Source organism: Carassius auratus, unplaced genomic scaffold (genome assembly GCF_003368295.1).
Source record: "Carassius auratus strain Wakin unplaced genomic scaffold, ASM336829v1 scaf_tig00007730, whole genome shotgun sequence".
Lineage (NCBI taxonomy): Eukaryota > Metazoa > Chordata > Actinopteri > Cypriniformes > Cyprinidae > Carassius > Carassius auratus.
This window is the reverse complement of record NW_020523873.1, coordinates 18320-39414: the sequence shown is the minus strand read 5'-3', so window position 1 is coordinate 39414 and position 21095 is coordinate 18320. Positions and strand designations below refer to the sequence as shown.

The 21095-nt window shown below is 39.4% G+C and overlaps 1 protein-coding gene across 1 annotated transcript in view; it reads right to left on the bottom strand.

Moving 5' to 3' along the window:
- Positions 1-21095, bottom strand: part of LOC113071622 (ankyrin-1-like) — a gene marked incomplete at both ends in the record, with an annotated part of 38128 nt that overhangs the window by 6306 nt on the left and 10727 nt on the right. The window contains 30 exon segments of the mRNA XM_026244928.1: positions 2057-2185; positions 2369-2597; positions 3317-3413; positions 3691-3895; positions 5378-5589; positions 5750-5904; positions 6569-6793; positions 7027-7139; positions 7947-8010; positions 8101-8224; positions 9714-9734; positions 12073-12145; positions 12315-12407; positions 13224-13322; positions 13438-13536; positions 14287-14385; positions 14560-14757; positions 14897-14995; positions 15103-15201; positions 15457-15654; positions 15739-15837; positions 15988-16086; positions 16937-17035; positions 17185-17382; positions 17496-17594; positions 18384-18482; positions 18569-18667; positions 18886-19071; positions 19146-19244; positions 19338-19436. Coding sequence (XP_026100713.1) covers positions 2057-2185; positions 2369-2597; positions 3317-3413; positions 3691-3895; positions 5378-5589; positions 5750-5904; positions 6569-6793; positions 7027-7139; positions 7947-8010; positions 8101-8224; positions 9714-9734; positions 12073-12145; positions 12315-12407; positions 13224-13322; positions 13438-13536; positions 14287-14385; positions 14560-14757; positions 14897-14995; positions 15103-15201; positions 15457-15654; positions 15739-15837; positions 15988-16086; positions 16937-17035; positions 17185-17382; positions 17496-17594; positions 18384-18482; positions 18569-18667; positions 18886-19071; positions 19146-19244; positions 19338-19436 — 3807 coding nt within the window.

Genomic DNA, 21095 nt, shown 5'->3' with positions numbered 1-21095 from the left:
AACTCTTATTGCTGATTTAAAGAACAACAAAAAAAGCATCAAATCACATTGAAACAGAAGCTCGCAAAAAACTGAAGATCTTTTGTTTCAAAATCAAGTCATGTTTTTCCACGCTCTACTGCCAGTGCTGTTGGAGGGGTTTTACACTTAAGTTCTCTTAAAAAGAAGTGGCTAAAAAGTAAACTTAGTAAAAAAAAAAAAAAATAATAATAATAATAATAAAATTACTGTTTATTCTAATAATATTTATCAATATTATCTAGACTATTACAATAATCTAATTTATTTTATAAGAGTATAAAACCTTTTTCTGTAATATTTCTGTTATTATTTTTTACTGTTATCCATTCTTCTGTGACCAAATTTTCATAATAAATTGTTACATATAAATACAGGGCCCTATCTTGCACCCAGCGCAATTGACTTTGTACACCGACGCATGTGTCATTCCTATTTTGCACCTGCGCAAAGCGCGCTTTTCCCTCCACAGAAGCACGTCGCTAAACTAGTGAATGAACTTGCGCTCCCTGGGCGGTTCAGCGCAAAAAAGGAGGCGTGTTCCGGCGCAAACAATCCCTGGTGCTATTTTGCTGTTCCATTAAACAATTGCGCCACTGACCAGAAAAAACCTAGTCTAAAGTCAGTGGCGCGTTGCGCGTTGTTCATCATGCTATTTTAAGGGCGCATGCTTGACCATAATGTATAGCGTGCACAACGCGCACACACTTTGCTCATGTAATCTACACAGATGCAACAGTTATTTTTGCAAATCATAAATTGTTACACTAAAAAAATATTAACACATGAGATGACGGAAATCATTGTGGTGTGCCACAATGATAGGCATAAAATAGGCATAAATCTAGCTTACAAATTATTCAGGCTAATTGTAGTAATTAAGGATCAGACCTGTTTACCCAATAGTGGCAAGACATATATGTATATAAGGACATCTGACAAATTGGTTTGTCCGTCAAGAACCAGGAAAAAAAAATCGATGAAACAATTGTGGCTATTTCCTCCCACGCCTGTTTAACCGACGCTATTTTGGGTGGGTTTCTCCCATCCCCATACAACACAACTTCTCTGTCTTTCACTGCTCTTACAAGAACATCAGTCTCCTCGGCTGTGAACCGCCCCTGGCGTGCGCCTGGTAAATACGCCATAATAATAGCAATCCATAATGGAACTTGCGCACCTGCTTTTAAAGGGAATGTTGGATGACGCTCTGATTGGTTTATTTCACGTTACGCCCAAACCACACCTATGAATAATGAAGCTACTTCAGACCAACCCATTTTAGATTTGCGCCGGGCGCAAGAGCCATTTATCCCGCCGGGAAAATAGCAACAGCGCCGAGACCCGCCCACAAACTTACTTGCGCTTCGCGCTTTGACACTTGCGTTTCAGATCGTTAAAATAGGGCCCACAGTGTTCCTGTAGCTCAAGTGGTAGAGCATTGTGTTATCAAGCGTTGGGGGTTTGATTCCCCGGGAACACATGATAGGTAAAAATTGGTAGCCTGAATGCACTGTAAGTCGTTTTGGATAGAAGCGTCTGCTAAATGCATAAAATAAATTAAAAAATTGAATTGAAAATGTAGTGGGAATTTTTTTTGAATTACATTAATGTAAAAATATAAAAATGGGAACCTGAAGCACTTTCTGTTCACATTGGACGATGAAAAAGAAATTGCAGAGCAAAATGCAAACCAAGCCACATCCTGAACCACTTACTGATGCTCAGGGGTCACACTAAGACATATTACAATTTTGATTTTATGATGATATTATTTAATACATGTGCAGCCCTACTGAAGACATTAAACAACCTTACTGGAGTACATGAAACTAAAACTAAAGATGATCAGACAAAGTGGTTAACAATGCTAACACACACAAGAATTACACATTTAATGAAACACAACTTTGTGTAGGCTGAATGAAAAAAGGCAATTATTGATATAGGGAAGTTGGCATGAACATCTCAGCATATATTTCCTAAGACACACTCAGAGATGGACAGAAATAAATAAGAGAAAGACAGATGAACTGACCTTTACAGAGACAGGTAGCCGGTTGTCTCTGAAGGCTTGGAAACTGAAGCTACGTGGCTGCTGGGTGGCTTTCCTCACAGGCACCAGGTTTCCGGAACATTCTAAGTGCAGCGGCATCCCCTCCATCACCTGTGGGCAGAAAAGGAAGGAGATACACAAGGAGAGCAGTGAGTCAGACTGAGTCAGAGACTTAGCATTAATGCAGTGAGTTAGTTGTATTTTTGTATACACACACACACACACACACACACACACACACACACACACGCATGTTTACACAGCTGCATAGATATGATTTGATGTTAGCTTAACCTCTATGTCTCTGCTGCGGGCCACTTCGGAGAAGTTCTCATGCAGCTCAAGGGTTTTGTCTATTTTGTCATCGGTCATGCAGTAACAGCGCAGACGGCCCTCTCTGGCATCGTTCATCTTAGCAAATACCACAAATTTGGCCATGTACGGAACTGACATCAGCTCACGGTACAGCAGGTTGGCGAAGGTCACGGCCTCCGCCGTTCGTGGACAGTCCGCCAGCCAGAACCTGAGGACAGACGCACATACAATAGACATCAGAAAATAGGGTCACAAGAGACTATTTTTACCTGTAAATACGTATTAATATAAATGTGTGACAGGTCTATGGGTTGCAGTGGTGGCTACCATGAACCTGAGAGGAGGATTGAGCAAGAATGATGGCTTTTTTACTTGGACACACTGGTTAAGTTATAATAAAGGCTTCATCTTTTATTGAATTTATGAGTGGATACAAACAAGAAAACGAAACAAAAATGAAACAATAAATGAATAAAACAAAAAACAACACAATAAAACCAAAATAAAATGTCCTGCCTATTTTTAAACATGGTGAAAAAAATAAATAAAAAAACACAAACAAAACAAAATTATGCTTAAAAAGTGGATACGAACAACAAAAGAAAAATTAAAAAAAAAAAAAAAAACGTAAAAATCCCAAACAAAACAAAACAAAAAAACTAACAAAAAACCCAAACTAAAAGAAAAAAACTAAACAAAAACAAACCTGCTGAGATTTGTGAATACAGTGCAATCTATGTACAGTAGTATAACATTTATCTATGATCTAGTGCTATTTCATCACATATAGTGGCTGGTTAAAACATATTGCGTGTAGTAAATAATATGCATTTTTCTGTGCTGAAATACATGCAATGCACAAAATAGTGCAGTTTTTTAGTAAATTTGCCCCTGGGTGCTCTATTCTTTTGTGCTTTTGTGTCTCACCTTGCGGACACATTGGTGGTGAAGTTGGCACAGTTGTGGGAATACATGAGTTTGGTAGTGCCAGTGATGTCTTCCCACTGAGCGGGAGCAGTGCCACCTGCAGAAGGTTTACAGATTTTTATAAAACCCTTTTTTTTTTTCAACCAACACCATCTGGAATGAACTTGCTGGGTCTATCTTTATCCCAGTGTCCCTCTCTAGGCAGGACACCAGTCTGTTTCAGCCTTTTCCAAGCAGCTTGGCAGGGCAGCAATATCAAATCTGGCTGAGGCTGAAAAAGACTGGCGTTCAAGACAATCTGCCTTTCTCCAAAACATAAATATCAATTTCAGACAATGTTTTTTTCTTTTAAATAGATCAGGGCCGGGCCGTACCAATAACACTGCAGAGGAGGCGGAGGCTATTAGTGTCTCCTTCTCCAGCATTACGTGGACTCTCCCTCCAGGATGGAGGCAAAGGGATACGCAGCCCAATTGGTCGGTGGAATTTGCGTCGACGAGGCTCCACTGTCACAACGGGACTGAATGTGGCCTGGTTTCCTAATTGCCGAGTCAGCAGCTCATCAGGGATTGGCTGGGCCTGGGTAAAGAAAAATAAAGTCAAGAAAGGTTCATGAATCATTTAATGCTGAATTCATTTTCAAGCATTCTCTGCTGAATTTATGCAGAAACAATGTTTTTTTTTCTTAATATATAATTATAAATAATAATTATAATCATTATATCATTTTTATGTTTTATTTTTATGACAATGCTAACAGAATTTTAAAGGGGGGGTGAAATGCTATTTCATGCATACTGAGTTTTTTACACTGTTAAAGAGTTGGATTCCCATGCTAAACATGGACAAAGTTTCAAAAATTAAGTTGTACGTTTGAAGGAGTATTTTTGTTCCAAAAAAACCTCTTCCGGTTTGTCACAAGTTTCGGAAAGTTTTTTTCGAGTATGGCTCTGTGTGACGTTAGATGGAGCGTAATTTCCTTATATGGGTCCTAAGTGCGCGCTCTTCTGCCGGAAGAGCGCGCACTCCCGTATAGCAGAGCACTGAGAGGCTGAGCACAGCCTGATCAGAGCGAGAGCGTCGCGAAAAGTCACAAAAGAAGTGTGTTTTTGTTTGCCAGGGCAAGACAACCCTGCACAGATTACCAAAAGAGAAACAGCATTAAGGGACCAGTGGATGGAGTTTATTTTTACAGAGCATCAACGGAGTTGTGCAAGTGTTTTTGTTTGTTCCCTGCATTTCGGATTGCACATCGTTTATTTCTTAAGGATAATGCAGTCCCAACGGAAAAGGGTCACGATTGTGTGTTGGAACCACATGCGATGAGTAAAACTGCTTCAAATATCTCTGTGTTGTTAACTTAGCTATCGGCGCGTAAGCACATCAAGTAAACAACATGCGATGTTGTCATCAAACTGCACTTTCCACATGTACAGCTTAAAAAAAAAAAAAAAAAAAAAAAGATGACATAAAGTGGAACTTAGTCATTTTACAAAACCGCTAAGCAAATATATACAGTTTCAGTACATACCACATAGCATACCGCCTTTGCTGATGCTGCTCTTGTTAAATTTCAGCCTCTGGATCTGTGTCACAGCTTCCACATGCTCTCAACTCAAAAGCTTACTCGCGCTCGTGATTCTTTAGCTCCGCCCACACGTCACGCCTCTAGGCGCTCGTGTTTTTCCGGGAAAAATCGGTACAGACTATCTTTCTCTTATAAATATAATAAAAATAAAGACTTTTTTGAGTTATGAAGGATGCAGTACTACTCTATAGGTACTCAAGATTAACAGGATAATGAGTGAAAACGAGCATTTCACCCCCCCTTTAAATGAAAATTTTCTCTTCCAATACATAATTATACATTTTATTAACAAAGGTATTATTATATATATATATATATATATATATATATATATATATATATATTTATAAGTATCACTCAATCACCTCATGAGTGCTGTTATCATATATTCTGTATGAATCCTAAATTCAGTAGTGTATGCTGATATTGCTTCACTCTCATTCTCTACAAACTGGAATCTCCTGAAAACTCACCTGTAGGCCAAGTCGGACCCTCTTAGTGACCGCCGTGTCAGGGAAAATGGCCTGAACCTGGGGCACCAGCTTACTGGTCAGCTGACCTCCCTCTGGACCTATAAGATCGCTCTCCTGCTGGATACGTGACACCACTGCGAAGTAGAGAGGGAAGTCTGTGGAGATGATGCGGCGGATTCTTTTCTTCTCCAGCTCCTCCTGACTTTCCAGATCTGATGAAAGCACCAAGAGAATAAAAGGTCATAAGGTCAGTCCTACAGAAATTGTTGGTACAGTGTAAAGTGATATGTAATTTGTCTGCTACATAACTGAAAGAGAAAATAAACCTATAAAAGGCTTATGGGAATTCCTGTCAGTGAAACTTAAGACTACCTTCATCCATTCCATTAAGGATGGTCTCAAGAACATCATCGCCATAGCGGTTCCGATGCTCTTTCCATACAGAGCCATTCTCGCTTCGGAGAACCACTAGTTCTCGATCACCTCGGCTCAAGGATGCAAAATGAGGGATCTCCACTATGACTGGCCTGAAGGAGATGATGGGAAGTCACAGAAGCATTAGTTATTAGTTATAAACCCACTTTATTTTGATGTATCTTGTGTGTTTAGATATTTGCACTAGTAAACAAGACTAAGAAATACTAGATAAAGAAACTAAGAATATATTTTTGGCAGTGTTATGTATTACCGTATTTTTCGGACTATAAGTCGCACCTGAGTATAAGTTGCATCAGTCCAAAAATACGTCATGATGAGGAAAAAAATATATAAGTCGCACTGGACTATAAGTCGCATTTATTTAGAACCAAGAACCAAGAGAAAACATTACCATCTACAGCCGCGAGAGGGCGCTCTATGTCTTCAGTGTAGACTACAGGAGCACTGAGCAGCATAGAGCGCCCTCTAGCGGGTAATGGGTAATGCTTTCTATTGATTCATTTATCTTGGTTCATTTCTCTCGGTTCATGTCAAATTAATTTTAATAAATAAGTTGCACCTGACTATAAGTCGCAGGACCAGCCAAACTATGAATAAAAGTGCGACATAATGGTATATAGTAGTATAATAGTATATATAAAGAATAATAGTCCGGAAAATACCGTAATTGAATCATTAAGGAACCAAAATAGCAGAACCAGAATCGTTAAAGCATATGCCATCCTTATTGTACACACACACACGGACCCTTACCCCAGAAACTGCATACTGGAAGGCCCTAGAGAGATAATACGAGAGGCGAGTCCCTCTCCCTCCACAAGTGGAGGTGGGGTGCTGAGTTTCTGTGGTTTGACCAGACGGCAGGTGATGCGTGTGGGGGCGGCACAGGTGCGCGGCGGGATGATCACACGCAGACCGTTATGCCTGCTGCCACGCATGGACCCGCCTCTCGCATCCACCATGAAGCTAACCAGAAACCTGTCAAACAACCAGCCAGTCAGCGAACCGGGTACAGTGGCTTTTCAAAACAGCCGGAAGCCCAGTATAAAGCAAAAACATCTTCAAAAGAATCCAGTTCCTAGACACTTTGATGACAGTGAAGACAGGTATAAAAATAAGCATTTATGACCAACAGATAAATACGGAGATAAAAGCGGTGAGAAGCCATTAGCAAGGGTTGTTTAAGCTGAATGTGAAATATGTGCACTGACCCAGTGTGGATGGGGCTGGCCACTGGGCTAACGTTGTCTGAGGTCTCTGTGGCTGGACTACTGGGGATTAGAGAGTCCTCGTCATACTCCTTTGGCAAAGGGACAGGTGTGTGCTGCAGACACACAGGAGTAGCACAGATCACACCGACACAAAGACACACACACAAACAAAGGTACAATGATAGCTTTATGAGACTAAGAGAGAGAAAGAGACAACTCTGCTTGGAAAAACAGGTCACAGGTCAACTAACTCAAACTCCCTCCAACTTTGCCAAGATGGTCTAGCGGTCCTAACAAGCTTGGAAAAGATGGCCTACCAGGCTGGAGTTACACTAGGGGGTCTTGACAAACGAATCAAACGTTCAAATGGGGCTCGAAATGACTTAAAATAAGTCAAAACAAGCATTCAAATGATCAAACAACAAAAAATTCTAATATTTCTTATTTTAATTCACCCACTCAACAAAAATCCTGAATATATGAGGAAGCTTCATTCTTAAAGTGACTTATAGATCTGGGGATGCCATGCAAATGAATTAAACATTAAATTATATAAAAAAAAGAAAAAAATATATTAATAACACTTCATGCAAAGCTCTAAAATGCTGTATCAGTTAGAAATTGTGGTTTTATATATATATATATATATATATATATATATATATATATATATATATATATACATACATACACCTCAGGAATTCTGAAATTTAATTATAACTCAGATTTTATTTAATTTATTTTACAGGATCTAGGAGTGATCATATATTAAAACAGGGATCCTTTGAACAGTGTTGTGGACAATGAGGGGCTTTGCAGTCAAGAACTTAAAAAAGGTGACTAGCTAGAAACCAGCAGTCCTGGATTATTTTGTAAGGGACATTTCTTATTTCATTACATGAAGCGAAAAAGAACAATACCTGGTCCAACATGACAGTTTCAGGTGACACACACGGAATTCTGGGAATTGCGGGTGAGTAAGGTCTGGAGAGAATGAAGGATATATTTGTAATCTAACTTTAATATAATTTTTGCCAGTGGACAAATTTGTTGCATTGTGCTCTTGTGACCTACGTCATGCCCATCCCGCTCTCAAAGTCTCTCAGGGTTTTCTTGGGGGAAAGAAAATCATCATCCTGGTCTTTCAGGTCATCCAGCTTCAAATAGCGAGCCCCATCCATCCCGAGAAGTTCATCACCTACATACAGCACCAAATATGTCAGAGACACTGATGTAGGAGGTTTGCAGGAAAATGAGGATTAATAGAAAGGAAAAAAAGCTTCTAAATTATTTCATCATTTACAATCCACCATCATTCCTGTTCGAGCACATACAAGAACCTTCACTCATTCACCAAATCCAAGCAATGAAGTCATACACACAAAGAGCCAATGGAAAACATGAAGAAATCAAGATACTCGATAAGATTGCATGGCATTGGTTACTGAAGGGGGCATGCCTGGTAGTGCAGAGAAGATCACACTTAATCTGCATGGGAGAGATAGTTTGGTGTTATTGTAGGGGCTTAATCACAGGTGTTCAGAGATGAGTAAAACAGCCACTGTGACAGTTCATTTTGGAGCCCTCTGCTGAGTCAAATAATCATCATTAGTCAATTACTAAAATTATCCACTCCCAGTGTGACTCCCATATAAAGAGAACCTCAACTTCGGGTGTTTCTTAACTACAGGCACTATTATGTCCCATCAGTTGATATTTATATTAATAAAAACACATGTATAATTTTTTGTTGTCCTCATTATTTATTTTTGATAGTTTTTAAATACCTTTTATTCATTTAAAACGTTCAAACTTTAGTTTTTTACCCATGTCTCAAAATATGAAAATAACTCTCTCTCTCTCTCTCTCTCTCTCTCTAAACATAATAAATATAAAAGTAAGTATAAAATTAAGTATTAAGTATTAAATTAAAAATTTTCTATAGAATTCCATCGTTATGCTGAAGATGCTCAACTATATATTTCAACAAGACCAGATGAAACTTCTAAATTATCTGAGCTAACTGTGTGTTAAAAATGTAAAAGAATGGATAAACGATAATTTTCTCCTATTAAATTTGGGTAATACAGAATTAAAACTTATTGGACAAAAAAAAAAAACAGTACACAGATTGGTAGCATTGCAAAATATAATCATTGCTATTAATAGTGTTCACTGTCTGTTTGATGACATGGCATTAACTAAATGTTAACTTAATATTTACCGTACACTTTTGCCATATGTACATCAACTTGAGATAGTCACCACATTATTACTAAATACTTAGAAATGTACATTTTCTGTAAAGCTGCTTTGCAATGAATTGCATCGTCAAAAGCGCTATACAAATAAACTGGAATTGAACTGAACTGAATTGAATTAAAAATTAAGTATTAAAATGAAGTATAAAAATATAAAAGTGCCCATGATTGAAGAAACACCCTTAGAACAAACTGAGAACACAAAGTAAATTTCGGATGCAGTCCTGTCAATGATGGCTCCACAAACACACACGTTACTGTCAGTAAATGACCACACGATGATGAGGGGCCGACGCCGTTAGAATAGAGAGCACTTAGAGAGACTTGAGGGCCAGAGACAAGATGAGAGTGCTTGAAATGGAGGCACACGTTTCATGAACCACTGAGAACCGGACAACCAAGCCAGAGAGAGGGAGACGCTCCTACCTAATGTAAGCTGAGCAACTCCTACAGCAAGAAGGAAGAAGGAACATTTCAGGCTGGCAATGCTACCGTAGATTTACAGTAGATTTAGGTTATCGTGAAATACTTGCTTTTGCTTTTTCAATCCATTACAGTCCTGAATAAATTGAAATTTATCAATCATCTTTCAGAAGAAACAAACACATTTAATGATTAGATCCAAGGAAGGGAAGGGATCCATGAAAAATGCATTAGCCCTGTCCAAACTTTGTCTTTCCAAACACATAAGGAAATATTCAGCAGAATGTCCAAGCTGCTCTTTTCTTTACAATCAAATGGGTGGTGACCAATGGCTATCAAGCATACAGTATTGTTCAAAATAATAGCAGTACAATGTGACTAACCAGAATAATCAAGGTTTTTCGTATATTTTTTTATTGCTACGTGGCAAACAAGTTACCAGTAGGTTCAGTAGATTCTCAGAAAACAAATGAGACCCAGCATTCATGATATGCACGCTCTTAAGGCTGTGCAATTGGGCAATTAGTTGAATTAGTTGAAAGGGGTGTGTTCAAAAAAATAGCAGTGTGGCATTCAATCACTGAGGTCATCAATTTTGTGAAGAAACAGGTGTGAATCAGGTGGCCCCTATTTAAGGATGAAGCCAACACTTGTTGAACATGCATTTGAAAGCTGAGGAAAATGGGTCGTTCAAGACATTGTTCAGAAGAACAGCGTACTTTGATTAAAAAGTTGATTAGAGAGGGGAAAACCTATAAAGAGGTGCAAAAAATGATAGGCTGTTCAGCTAAAATGATCTCCAATGCCTTAAAATGGAGAGCAAAACCAGAGAGACGTGGAAGAAAACGGAAGACAACCATCAAAATGGATAGAAGAATAACCAGAATGGCAAAGGCTCAGCCAATGATCACCTCCAGGATGATCAAAGACAGTCTGGAGTTACCTGTAAGTACTGTGACAGTTAGAAGATGTCTGTGTGAAGCTAATCTATTTTCAAGAATCCCCCGCAAAGTCCCTCTGTTAAAAAAAAGGCATGTGCAGAAGAGGTTACAATTTGCCAATATACACATCAACTGGCCTAAAGAGAAATGGAGGAACATTTTGTGGACTGATGAGAGTAAAATTGTTCTTTTTGGGTCCAAGGGCCACAGGCAGTTTGTGAGACGACCCCCAAACTCTGAATTCAAGCCACAGTACACAGTGAAGACAGTGAAGCATGGAGGTGCAAGCATCATGATATGGGCATGTTTCTCCTACTATGGTGTTGGGCCTATTTATCGCATACCAGGGATCATGGATCAGTTTGCATATGTTAAAATACTTGAAGAGGTCATGTTGCCCTATGCTGAAGAGGACATGCCCTTGAAATGGTTGTTTCAACAAGACAATGACCCAAAACACACTAGTAAACGGGCAAAGTCTTGGTTCCAAACCAACAAAATTAATGTTATGGAGTGGCCAGCCCAATCTCCAGACCTTAATCCAATTGAGAACTTGTGGGGTGATATCAAAAATGCTGTTTCTGAAGCAAAACCAAGAAATGTGAATGAATTGTGGAATGTTGTTAAAGAATCATGGAGTGGAATAACAGCTGAGAGGTGCCACAAGTTGGTTGACTCCATGCCACACAGATGTCAAGCAGTTTTAAAAAACTGTGGTCATACAACTAAATATTAGTTTACTGATTCACAGGATTGCTAAATTCCATAAAAAAAAAAAATGTTTGTACAAAATAGTTTTGAGTTTGTACAGTCAAAGGTAGACACTGCTATTTTTTTGAACACACCCCTTTCAACTAATTGCCCAATTGCACAGCCTTAAGAGCGTGCATATCATGAATGCTGGGTCTTGTTTGTTTTCTGACAATCTACTGAACCTACTGGTAACTTGTTTGCCACGTAGCAATAAAAAATATACTAAAAACCTTGATTATTCTGGTTAGTCACATTGTACTGCTATTATTTTGAACAATACTGTATAAAGACTCACAAAAGCTGTTCAATCCAGTAAAGTTCTATATTCCGAATCTTTTGAAACTACATGATAACTATGCGTGAAAAACAGAGTGAAATTTCAATTGAAATGCTTCACAATATACACAAAATGATAATATACATGGCAAGTCAAGTTTGATAGTTGAGTGTGATAACATCTCTAATCTCTAGCTCACCTCAGACTGTCACTTTTGGGATATGACCTAACCAGCTGATCTGCCTACCGGCTTGTGTTTATAATCGGGAGTCTAGCACCAACCTCATGGCACTGAGACCTTGTCACAGCAGCTGAGAATCAGTGCTTTAATGCGCCATTTACTGCAGTATGATCCTTCAGGCTAAATCCAATCTGAGCCACCCGTACGCACCTTCATCTTCCGACACGTCCAGTATTTCATCCACCGTCTCCGGGAAACTCATGCGATGCTTCTCGGTGGTGATCTGAGGGATAGAGAGGGAATATATGCACAATTCGGGATGGCGAATCTTGCACTAATCAAAGATTACAACCAGATTAACCAGAGATGAAAGATGATGGAATAAAAAGCCTTGAAGATTGAAATCACTAATTCAGACCAGAAAGTGTTAATGAGATGCAAACGGCTCTCACCATAGACACAGATTCCTCAGTCACCAGTTTCAGCACATCAATGACAGAGATGTAGCCAAGCCGCTTAGCGATACCTAGAGGTGATGTCCCATTCTGCCACAGATAACACGTTACTAAATCTCACATCTGTGTCTTACAATAAAATATTGTATCTGTCTGTCTGTAATGATTATTACATATTAGATATAATATAACATCTTACGTTTAAAGGTACAGGTTGTAGGACCTGCCACTAGAGGGCGTACTATCAAAACAATAACAATCGCGTGGTTTGATGACGCTAAGAAGGAGCATGGAATGATGGGATTTGTTGTCTTCTACACAACTGCTGACGGTCATCAATCAGACGGAAAGATAAATCATGGATTTGACGCGAGTTCAAAGGTTTGCGCGAGTAGATTACATACAAAGTCAATGAAAAGACGCGATCAGACTATGAATCAGACACATCCTCACGCGGGTCTAGAGACGCGATGCCCTGCGTTTGGTGTGTATGCCCCATAATACTAATCTTGTTGATTGTTATAATAGCATACGTTTTCTGTAAAAGATACGAATCAAAAACACAAGCGAGATCGGCATCGCTTTCTAGTTGAAGTTTGTTGCAAAGCTACTTCCGCATTTGTCGACGACACTGTTGTCATGTGGTTTCTACGTCAGTAAAGTTGGTAACAAAGGGTAACTAACGTCATTGACAGGCGACTGCACAGCCCCGTGTCACTGTTTAGAATGGGAATTTTCTCATGATTACATGATAACACTAGCCTAGTGCTTTTTGGGTATTTTACTGCAAATATCTTACAAATTGTACCTTTAACTCAGATGACTGGCAGCATGACAGCAAAAATACATATTATTTTTTCATGAGAAAATTTGTATTTGAAGTATGGAGGAAGCGGGTCTGCTCACAGTGGTGATTTCATTGGGCAGGGCTCCATGTTTTAGCAGCAGGGTGACAATGTCTGTATGACCTTGCTGGGCTGCTTGATGTAAAGGAGTGTATCCCAACTGGAAAAGAAAGATAAGGGAAAATGAGATTGCAGAAATGAATACTGACACAGAAAAGTGTGCAAAAAAAAGGCCTGTGCAGAGTGTATAGTACATCCAGAGTTGTCGGACTCACTCTTGTCTTGCTGTTAACATGTGCTTGCTGCTGGAGTAAGAACTTGACCATCTTTATGTTGCCATAATGACATGACACATGTAAGGGTGTGTAGCCCATCTAACAGAGATAGAGAGATTTAAAAGGGTGAGAAGGAAAATAAGAAGCAAATGACTAAACGAGTAGGTTCCAGAGCATATAGAAAATCAATGCCAGTTAATATTAAAAAGCGTTTAAAAACCAAAACATTTTAATGGGTAGAAGAATGAATTTTGAAAAAGATCACAGCTGAATTTCAGCACATTTCATTAAGGCCCCACAGTAGTGGTGTTTGCTAAAGCAAGCATTATTAGTATTATTGCTGGGAAGGTTAGGGTTTTTTTCAGACACACAAAGCCTTGAAGCTTTCTTTGAAGGAGGGATCTGAGCCATGTTTTGGTATCAGCATATCCAAAAGAACTGAGAAAGTTTATTTGTCTTGCCCTTTATCAATCACTCAGGGCATGTATGCAACTGCACATAAACACCCTAAGCAACACTAAACACCTTAAAGAGGACATTGGAGGCAAAATCAATTTTGCATGTAAATGTGTCTTAGCAGTATGTGGACACAACCACCCTACAATGATAAAAATGTATTAACTCCTTTTTTAACACCTTAATAATTGCACCAAGAACTACCCAAACATAGCATAGTGTTGACAAGTTTTGTAGTGGCTAACCTCATTCATAATTTCTTCAGTAAATGTAAATCTAGCACTGTTTGTCAAGCACAGACTACATTGCACAAGGCTCTGAGGTCTAAATTCTAGGACATTCAACAGATGGCCCTGCTGAGTCCGTGCGTCTTTGCGCATTGAAATGTCTTACCCTTGAGGCTGCATAGACTGAAGCACCCTGCTTCACCAGCATGTCTGCAATGCCCACATGCCCTTCCTGAGCAACCAGGTGCAGAGGTGTCAGCCCATTCTGTACAATCACACACACACACACATACAGACAAAGGATATCAGAGGAATATTAAATGCATCCTTTCCATTTCTTATGCGATGTTCTTGCAACATATCTCAATCTTTTTTTAGTTTTCTATTTGTTCGCTCTCTGACCAAATAGCAATAAATCAAAACTTAAAGACTGTATCACCTTGTTGCCCAGGTTAACATTGGCCTGTTTGGAGATGAGAAGTGCCACCATATCAGGTTGCCCCTCCTGTGACGCCAGGTGAAGCGGTGTGATGCCCTGTAGTGATTCTGAGTTGGCATTAGCGCCATACTGCAGCAGACTGCTTGCCACCTCTAGTTGGTTCTGCTTGGCTGCGATGTGCAAGGCTGTGTAGCCGTTCTGTCAAATGGAAGAAAGATAAAAGTGACTGTTTTTCTTGGGCAGCTTTTGAAAGCGATGAAATAGACTGCAACCCTTAATGTCACAGCTCAGAATAGTCACTTGCCAAGATCTTGTAATGTGTATATGTGTATCTTACTCTTGCCGTGCTGTGCGGAGAGCCGCCCTTGCTGACCAGCAGCTTGACTACATCAAGGTTGTTGTGATGGACGGCCACGTGCAAAGGGGTCAAGCCATTCTGAGAGAGGAGAGAAGAGACACATGGCCTCAGTCAGCCACCGCTGACCATCATCTGATATTAGCAGACGAGAACTGAGATATCAGATGTTTGTCTTGATGAATTACCTTTCCGGCTGCATTGGGATTGGCCCCTCTTTCCAAAAGCAGCTCCGCCACATCCACTTTCCCGTATTTACATGCTACATGTAGAGGAGTAAATCCTTTCTGTAAGAAAACACAGATATTCTCATTGAGAATGCAGATGAAGATGTGAATATTTATTTTTTTATGTAAATGAGCATTTGTTAAGCTCCGCCCACCTCAGTTACGGTTGCTAACAGGCTTTACAGAATGTCACATTTTTTTAATCATTTCTATAAAACTCACAGAATTCCAATGGATGGCAACAGACGCTAAGGTATGATTGGTCCGAAGCATTTTAAGGCGGGGCTTAGCAAAGGTTTAGCTAGAGAAAAAAACCTTGGTCATTTTGGTTTGTTGGGCATTCCCGTCGAGCAGGATGCGTGTGGTTTGGGCGTGTCCCTCGCGGGCGGCGATGTGCAAAGGAGTGTGACCTGACGTGGTGGCCGAATCTGGATTGGCCTTATGTTCCAAGAGCAGCTTCACCAACTCCTTATGTCCCATTCGAGCCGCACAATGCAAAGGGGTTTGATCATCCTGTGAAGCGAAAGAGAGACATGTGCGATTTTTTAAAACAAAAGCAGATAAATGGAGATGAATCAGCTTGTATGATCAGCGTACCTTCGCTTTGGCATCCACCTGCGCATTGTTTTGTAGCAGGAACTGAGCCACCTCACAGTGTCCCGCTCTGGCGGCCATGTGTAAAGGGGTCTCCACTTTCTACAACAGCACAATGAAATACAGAAAACTGTGATCGTTGCCATAATCGTTTCTAAAGACATTAGCCCATTTGTAAGGCAGAATAGCTGTTGCTTTGGGATTCGATTGTTGGGCATCTCTGAGGTTCCGAATAGATTACACAATTCTTACCACATTAGATGCGTTGGGTGAAGCTCCTCTCTGAAGCAGACTCTTCACTATATTGAGATGCCCCATGAACGCAGCCACATGAAGAGGGGTCAGGCCCGACTAAAAGACAAGAACATGCAATTTCGCACTTTCATCTTTTCATCAACGGATCAACAAAAATATAAACATAACATTACTATAATATAAAAATTATGTAAAAAATGAATGGTATTATTAATGTTGCATACATCACCAGTCAAAAGTTGGTTGTCGGTACGATTTATAAATTAAAAACGGAACCAAAGCACACACATCAATGGCAAAAAATAATTCAAAATTGGGTGCTTGACAAAGTAAAAACAATTAAAAACAAGCAAAAAAATGACTTGTTTGGAGCCTATGGCGTGCCGACTTTTGTTTGTTTTTTGTTTTTAAAAGCTACTGAAAAATATCTATTAAGCTCACCAAGGCTATATTTATTTGATCAAAAATACAGTAACAACCATAATATTGCGAAATAATTATACCTATAAAAATTATTTTTTTTCCTGTGATGGCAAAGCTGAATTTTCTAGTCTTTCGTGTCACATAATCTTACAGAAATCATTCTGATTCAATATGCAGATTTGGAAGTATTTCCTATTACTATCAATCCTGCATTTTTGTGGAAATGGTGGAAAATAAAAAGAAAGTTCAAAGAACAGCATTTATGAAATATAAAGCTTTTGTAACCAATCTTTTACTGTCATTTTTTATCATTTTAATGCATCCTTGCTGAATAAAAGTACTAATTTCTTGAACAAATCATACTGACCCAAACTTCTGAAGGGAAGTGTAATATTCTTGTCTTGTGAACATGTCACTGTTAATTCCTACACAAGTCTTTCTTTTTTCTACAAAGGTTAAGGCATAGATGGTGCAAAGTGAACAGAGGTTATCCATCAAAGTGACAGCCGGAGAGTAATCTGACCTCAGTCACAGCCTCCAGAGAAGCGGAGTGCTTCAGCAGAAGGTCCATGGACCGCATGTGGTTCTTCTTGCAGGCAATGTGCAATGGAGTGAATCCATTCTGAAAAACAGTCCAAAAAATCAACTGATATACATACTATGTTCAGCTGTACACTATTAAATGTAGGATATCAAATTCAGAAAATGGAATAGAACATTTTGCTTGTTTTATGGATGTAATCAATATTCATTGAAAACAGATGCACTAACCAGAGCACGGGCATTAGCTTTTGCCCCCTTGTCCAACAGCACCTTTGCCATGCGGTGGTGCCCACAGTGGGCTGCAACATGCAGCGGGGTCAGGTGGTCCAGGGTGATGTCATCAATCTCTGCATTGTACTGCAGCAGCTGCCTCACACAGTCCATGTGATCACCCTGCGCTGCCATGTGGATGGGAGACAAGCCATTCTGCAAGGAACACATTACTATCAATTGATCAGCATGATTAGCTTAGATTATGGCATCAATAAAGCTAAAAATCCATTACTGTATGTCCCATCTTAGTAATAGAGTTTGGTCACCTTGGTCTTTGCCTGAATGGGAGCACCCTGGTCTAGCAGGATCTCCACCACACGTACATGACCATTCCTGGCTGCACAATGCAGCGGCGTCAGCTCATCCTGTAGACAGCAGAAAGAATAAGCAATTTTGTAAATCCTCTGTATGAAGGATTTATCAGCCATGTTTCAGTGCATCCTACATGAGCTGCATTTTCTGTCCTTATTTCTGTATGCATTAAAGCATGCCATTAAAACAGAAAGTTGTCACAAAGAGAAAATACCTGTTTTTCCCAAGAGGAAGTAAAATAGGTCATTCTCCACAAGCTAGACTTAAATAAGTCAGATTCAGCAGTTTCAGCAGTGAGATTTTTCATCTCAGCCAGTTAATAATGTCACTGTGATATGTGACTACAGTTGGATAGATACTGTCAATTCATTCTGTTTAGATTATGTTGTAATTTACTTTTTGGTTTGAATAATTTTTAACAGATGTAACTTTGTAATGTTTTATTTCTCCATGCAATGAATGTGTAAGTGACTAAAATGTATAATACACACACACACACCCACACACACACACATAAATATATACACACACATAGTATATTACATATATTTCTTAAAGATATACATGTATATGTGTATATTTATACAAATTTCTGTTATGTAAACACAAACTTTTATTTTGAATGCAACAGCACTTAATTTTATGCAAAATATATATCAAATCATTTTATTTATTTAGTTTTTTTAGTTTTTCATCCAATATAAATATTTTATTTCAGCTTTATTTCAACTCATGTAAATACTTTTTATTAGTTTCAGTTTATGTTAACGATAACAACACTGCAACTGAGATGATAAAATTGATTATGAACATTTTTAGCACATCCCTAATGGATACTGCACCTTTGTCTTGGCATCTATCTGAGCTCCTCTGTCCAACAGAAGTCGCACCATAATCACATTTCCCCTTCTGGAAGCGATATGTAATGGCGTAATGCCATTCTTCAAGAGAAAAGGAGAGAAAGTGAGAAGTTCATGTAATCTTTCGCATTGTAGTAGGAAGCATTTAACGTGAGAGCTGCACTGACCTTCGGTGTGAAGTTCACATTGGCTCCTCTGTTTAACAAAAGCTGTGCAACGCTGAGATTCTCATAATGGGCTGCGATGTGGAGAGGAGTAAAGCCAGTCTAAGGGAAAAGAGTGTAGCATTTCATTGATTCAGTGTATGTACAAAACAGGAACACCTACGCTGATGGATCTTTAAACAAAGTCAGTTCTGTTTATCTTGTCACATAGTCATCACTGCAATTACGAGCCAAGAGCGGTTACACTGAGCTCAGTGAGTCATGATGCATAATCTCACTCATGGTGAGATAAAACCTTTCAGATGTGCACAAACACATACTTTGCTGAGGACGTCTGGGTTTGGGTCGTTCTGCAGCAGTACGGCAGCAGTGCGCGTGTCGTCGTTGCGGGCCGCGATGTGCAGGGCCGGCAGCCGCACTTTGCCTTTGGTGCCATAGTTTATCAGGAGAGCCACCACGTTCTCATGACCCTGCTGAAGAGCTACCGCCAACGGAGTAAAGCCATCCTGGAGGGTGAAACCAAGAGTTACAGGGTCACTTGTTTGATTTCTGCTGAGTTTGATTTCATCGTGTCACTCACCTCAGTTGGAAGGCTCTGATTGGCTCCATGTTCAAGTAGATATTTCACCACTTCCAAGTGGTTCTCCTGTGCTGCCATGTACAGGGGACTGAAACCTTTCTGTAAAATACAAAATGACACGAAAGAATAACTGAAACTTCCTATCAACATGTTTCTAGGTTTGTTGATTCATGTTTTGAGGCTCAGACTAACCTGAGACTGGGCATTGACGTTGGCACCATAATTGATCAGTTCAGCAACCACTTTCTCTTGACCGGCCAGAGCAGCAATATGAAGGGCGGTATTCCCTTTCTGCACATTGAATAGTCATGTAAATATAATACAGAGAGAGATCCGACAATATATGTTAAATACGTTTATAGCACATACAGTATTTTGAAGAATGTCATTTGATTTTATTTCTTTTATTTTTGCTTGTTTCAAGGGCTGTGCAATTGCAAATGGGAATAGTGAAATGAGAATGTAAGTTTTTTAATGCATGAAACTGTGATTTTATTCATTTATTTATACTATACATATTTATACATATTTATATGTCCCACGTTTTTATTTGGTGGCCTTAACTACTTACATTTCAAGTAATCATTTGATACAATGCACTTATTGTGTGCATACATGTATTTTCATTGTACTTAAACTTAAAAAAATACCTGCATGTAATTACATCTATAATTAATTTCTGTAATACAATTTATAGTTACACTTCTGACCCATCCCTTATACTTTAAACCGACCCATACCACCAAACCTGTACCTAATCTTACCTGTATCTTGTATCTTGGCTGTGTTCAACCAAGTCTCTACATTTCACACACACAACAACCTCCTTGACAGCAACCAATCTGAAGATCAAGAGTGCAGCAACCAATCTGGCTTCAGAAGTGGACATTCAACTGAGACGGCCTTGCTCTCAGTTGTTGAAGCTCTAAGACTGGCAAAAGCAGAATCCAAATCTTCAGTACTTATCCTGCTTTTTCTGTCCGCTGCTTTTGACATGGTTAACCACCAGATCCTCCTATCAACCCTACTGGCAAAAGGTATCTCAGGAACCACACTTCAATGGTTTCAGTCTTACCTATTAGATAGGTCCTTCAAAGTATCTTGTAGAGGTGAGGTGTCCAAGTCACAACATCTAACTACTGGGGTACCTCAGGGCTCAGTTCTTGGACCACTTCTCTTCTCTGTCTACATGGCATCATTAGGTTCTGTCATCCAGAAACATGGATTTTCATACCACTGCTATGCTGATGACACTCAACTCTACCTCTCAATCCATCCTGATGATCCGACGGTAGTTATTCGCATCTCAGCTTGTCTAACAGACATTTCTTCCTGGATGATGGACCATCACCTTCAACTCAACCTTGCAAAGACATAACTGCTGATGATTCAAGCAAACCCATCGTTTCATCACAATTTCACCTTCAAGTTAGGCACATCAACCATAACTCCTTCAAAAACAGCTAGAAGCCTTGAAGTTATGATTGATGATCAGCTGACTTTCTCAGACCACATTGCTAAAACTGTCCGATCCTGCAGATTTGCTTTATTCAACATCAAGAAGATCAAGCCCTTTCTTTCGGAACATGCTGCACAACTCCTTGTTCAAGCTCTTGTTCTGTCCAGGCTGGACTATTGCAATGCCCTCTTGGCAGGTCTTCCAGCCAATTCTATCAAACCTTTACAATTAATTCAGAACACGGCAGCAAGATTAATTTTTAATGAGCCAAAAAGAATACACGTCACACCTCTGTTTATCAATTTGCACTGGCTTCCAATAGCTGCTCGCATAAAATTCAAGGCATTGATGTTTGCCTACAAAACTACCACTGGCTCTGCACCCATTTACCTAAATTCGTTACTTCAGACTTATGTGCTTATGTTCTGCAAGTGAACGTCGCTTGATTGTGCCATCCCAAAGAAGCACAAAGTCACTTTTACGGACTTTTA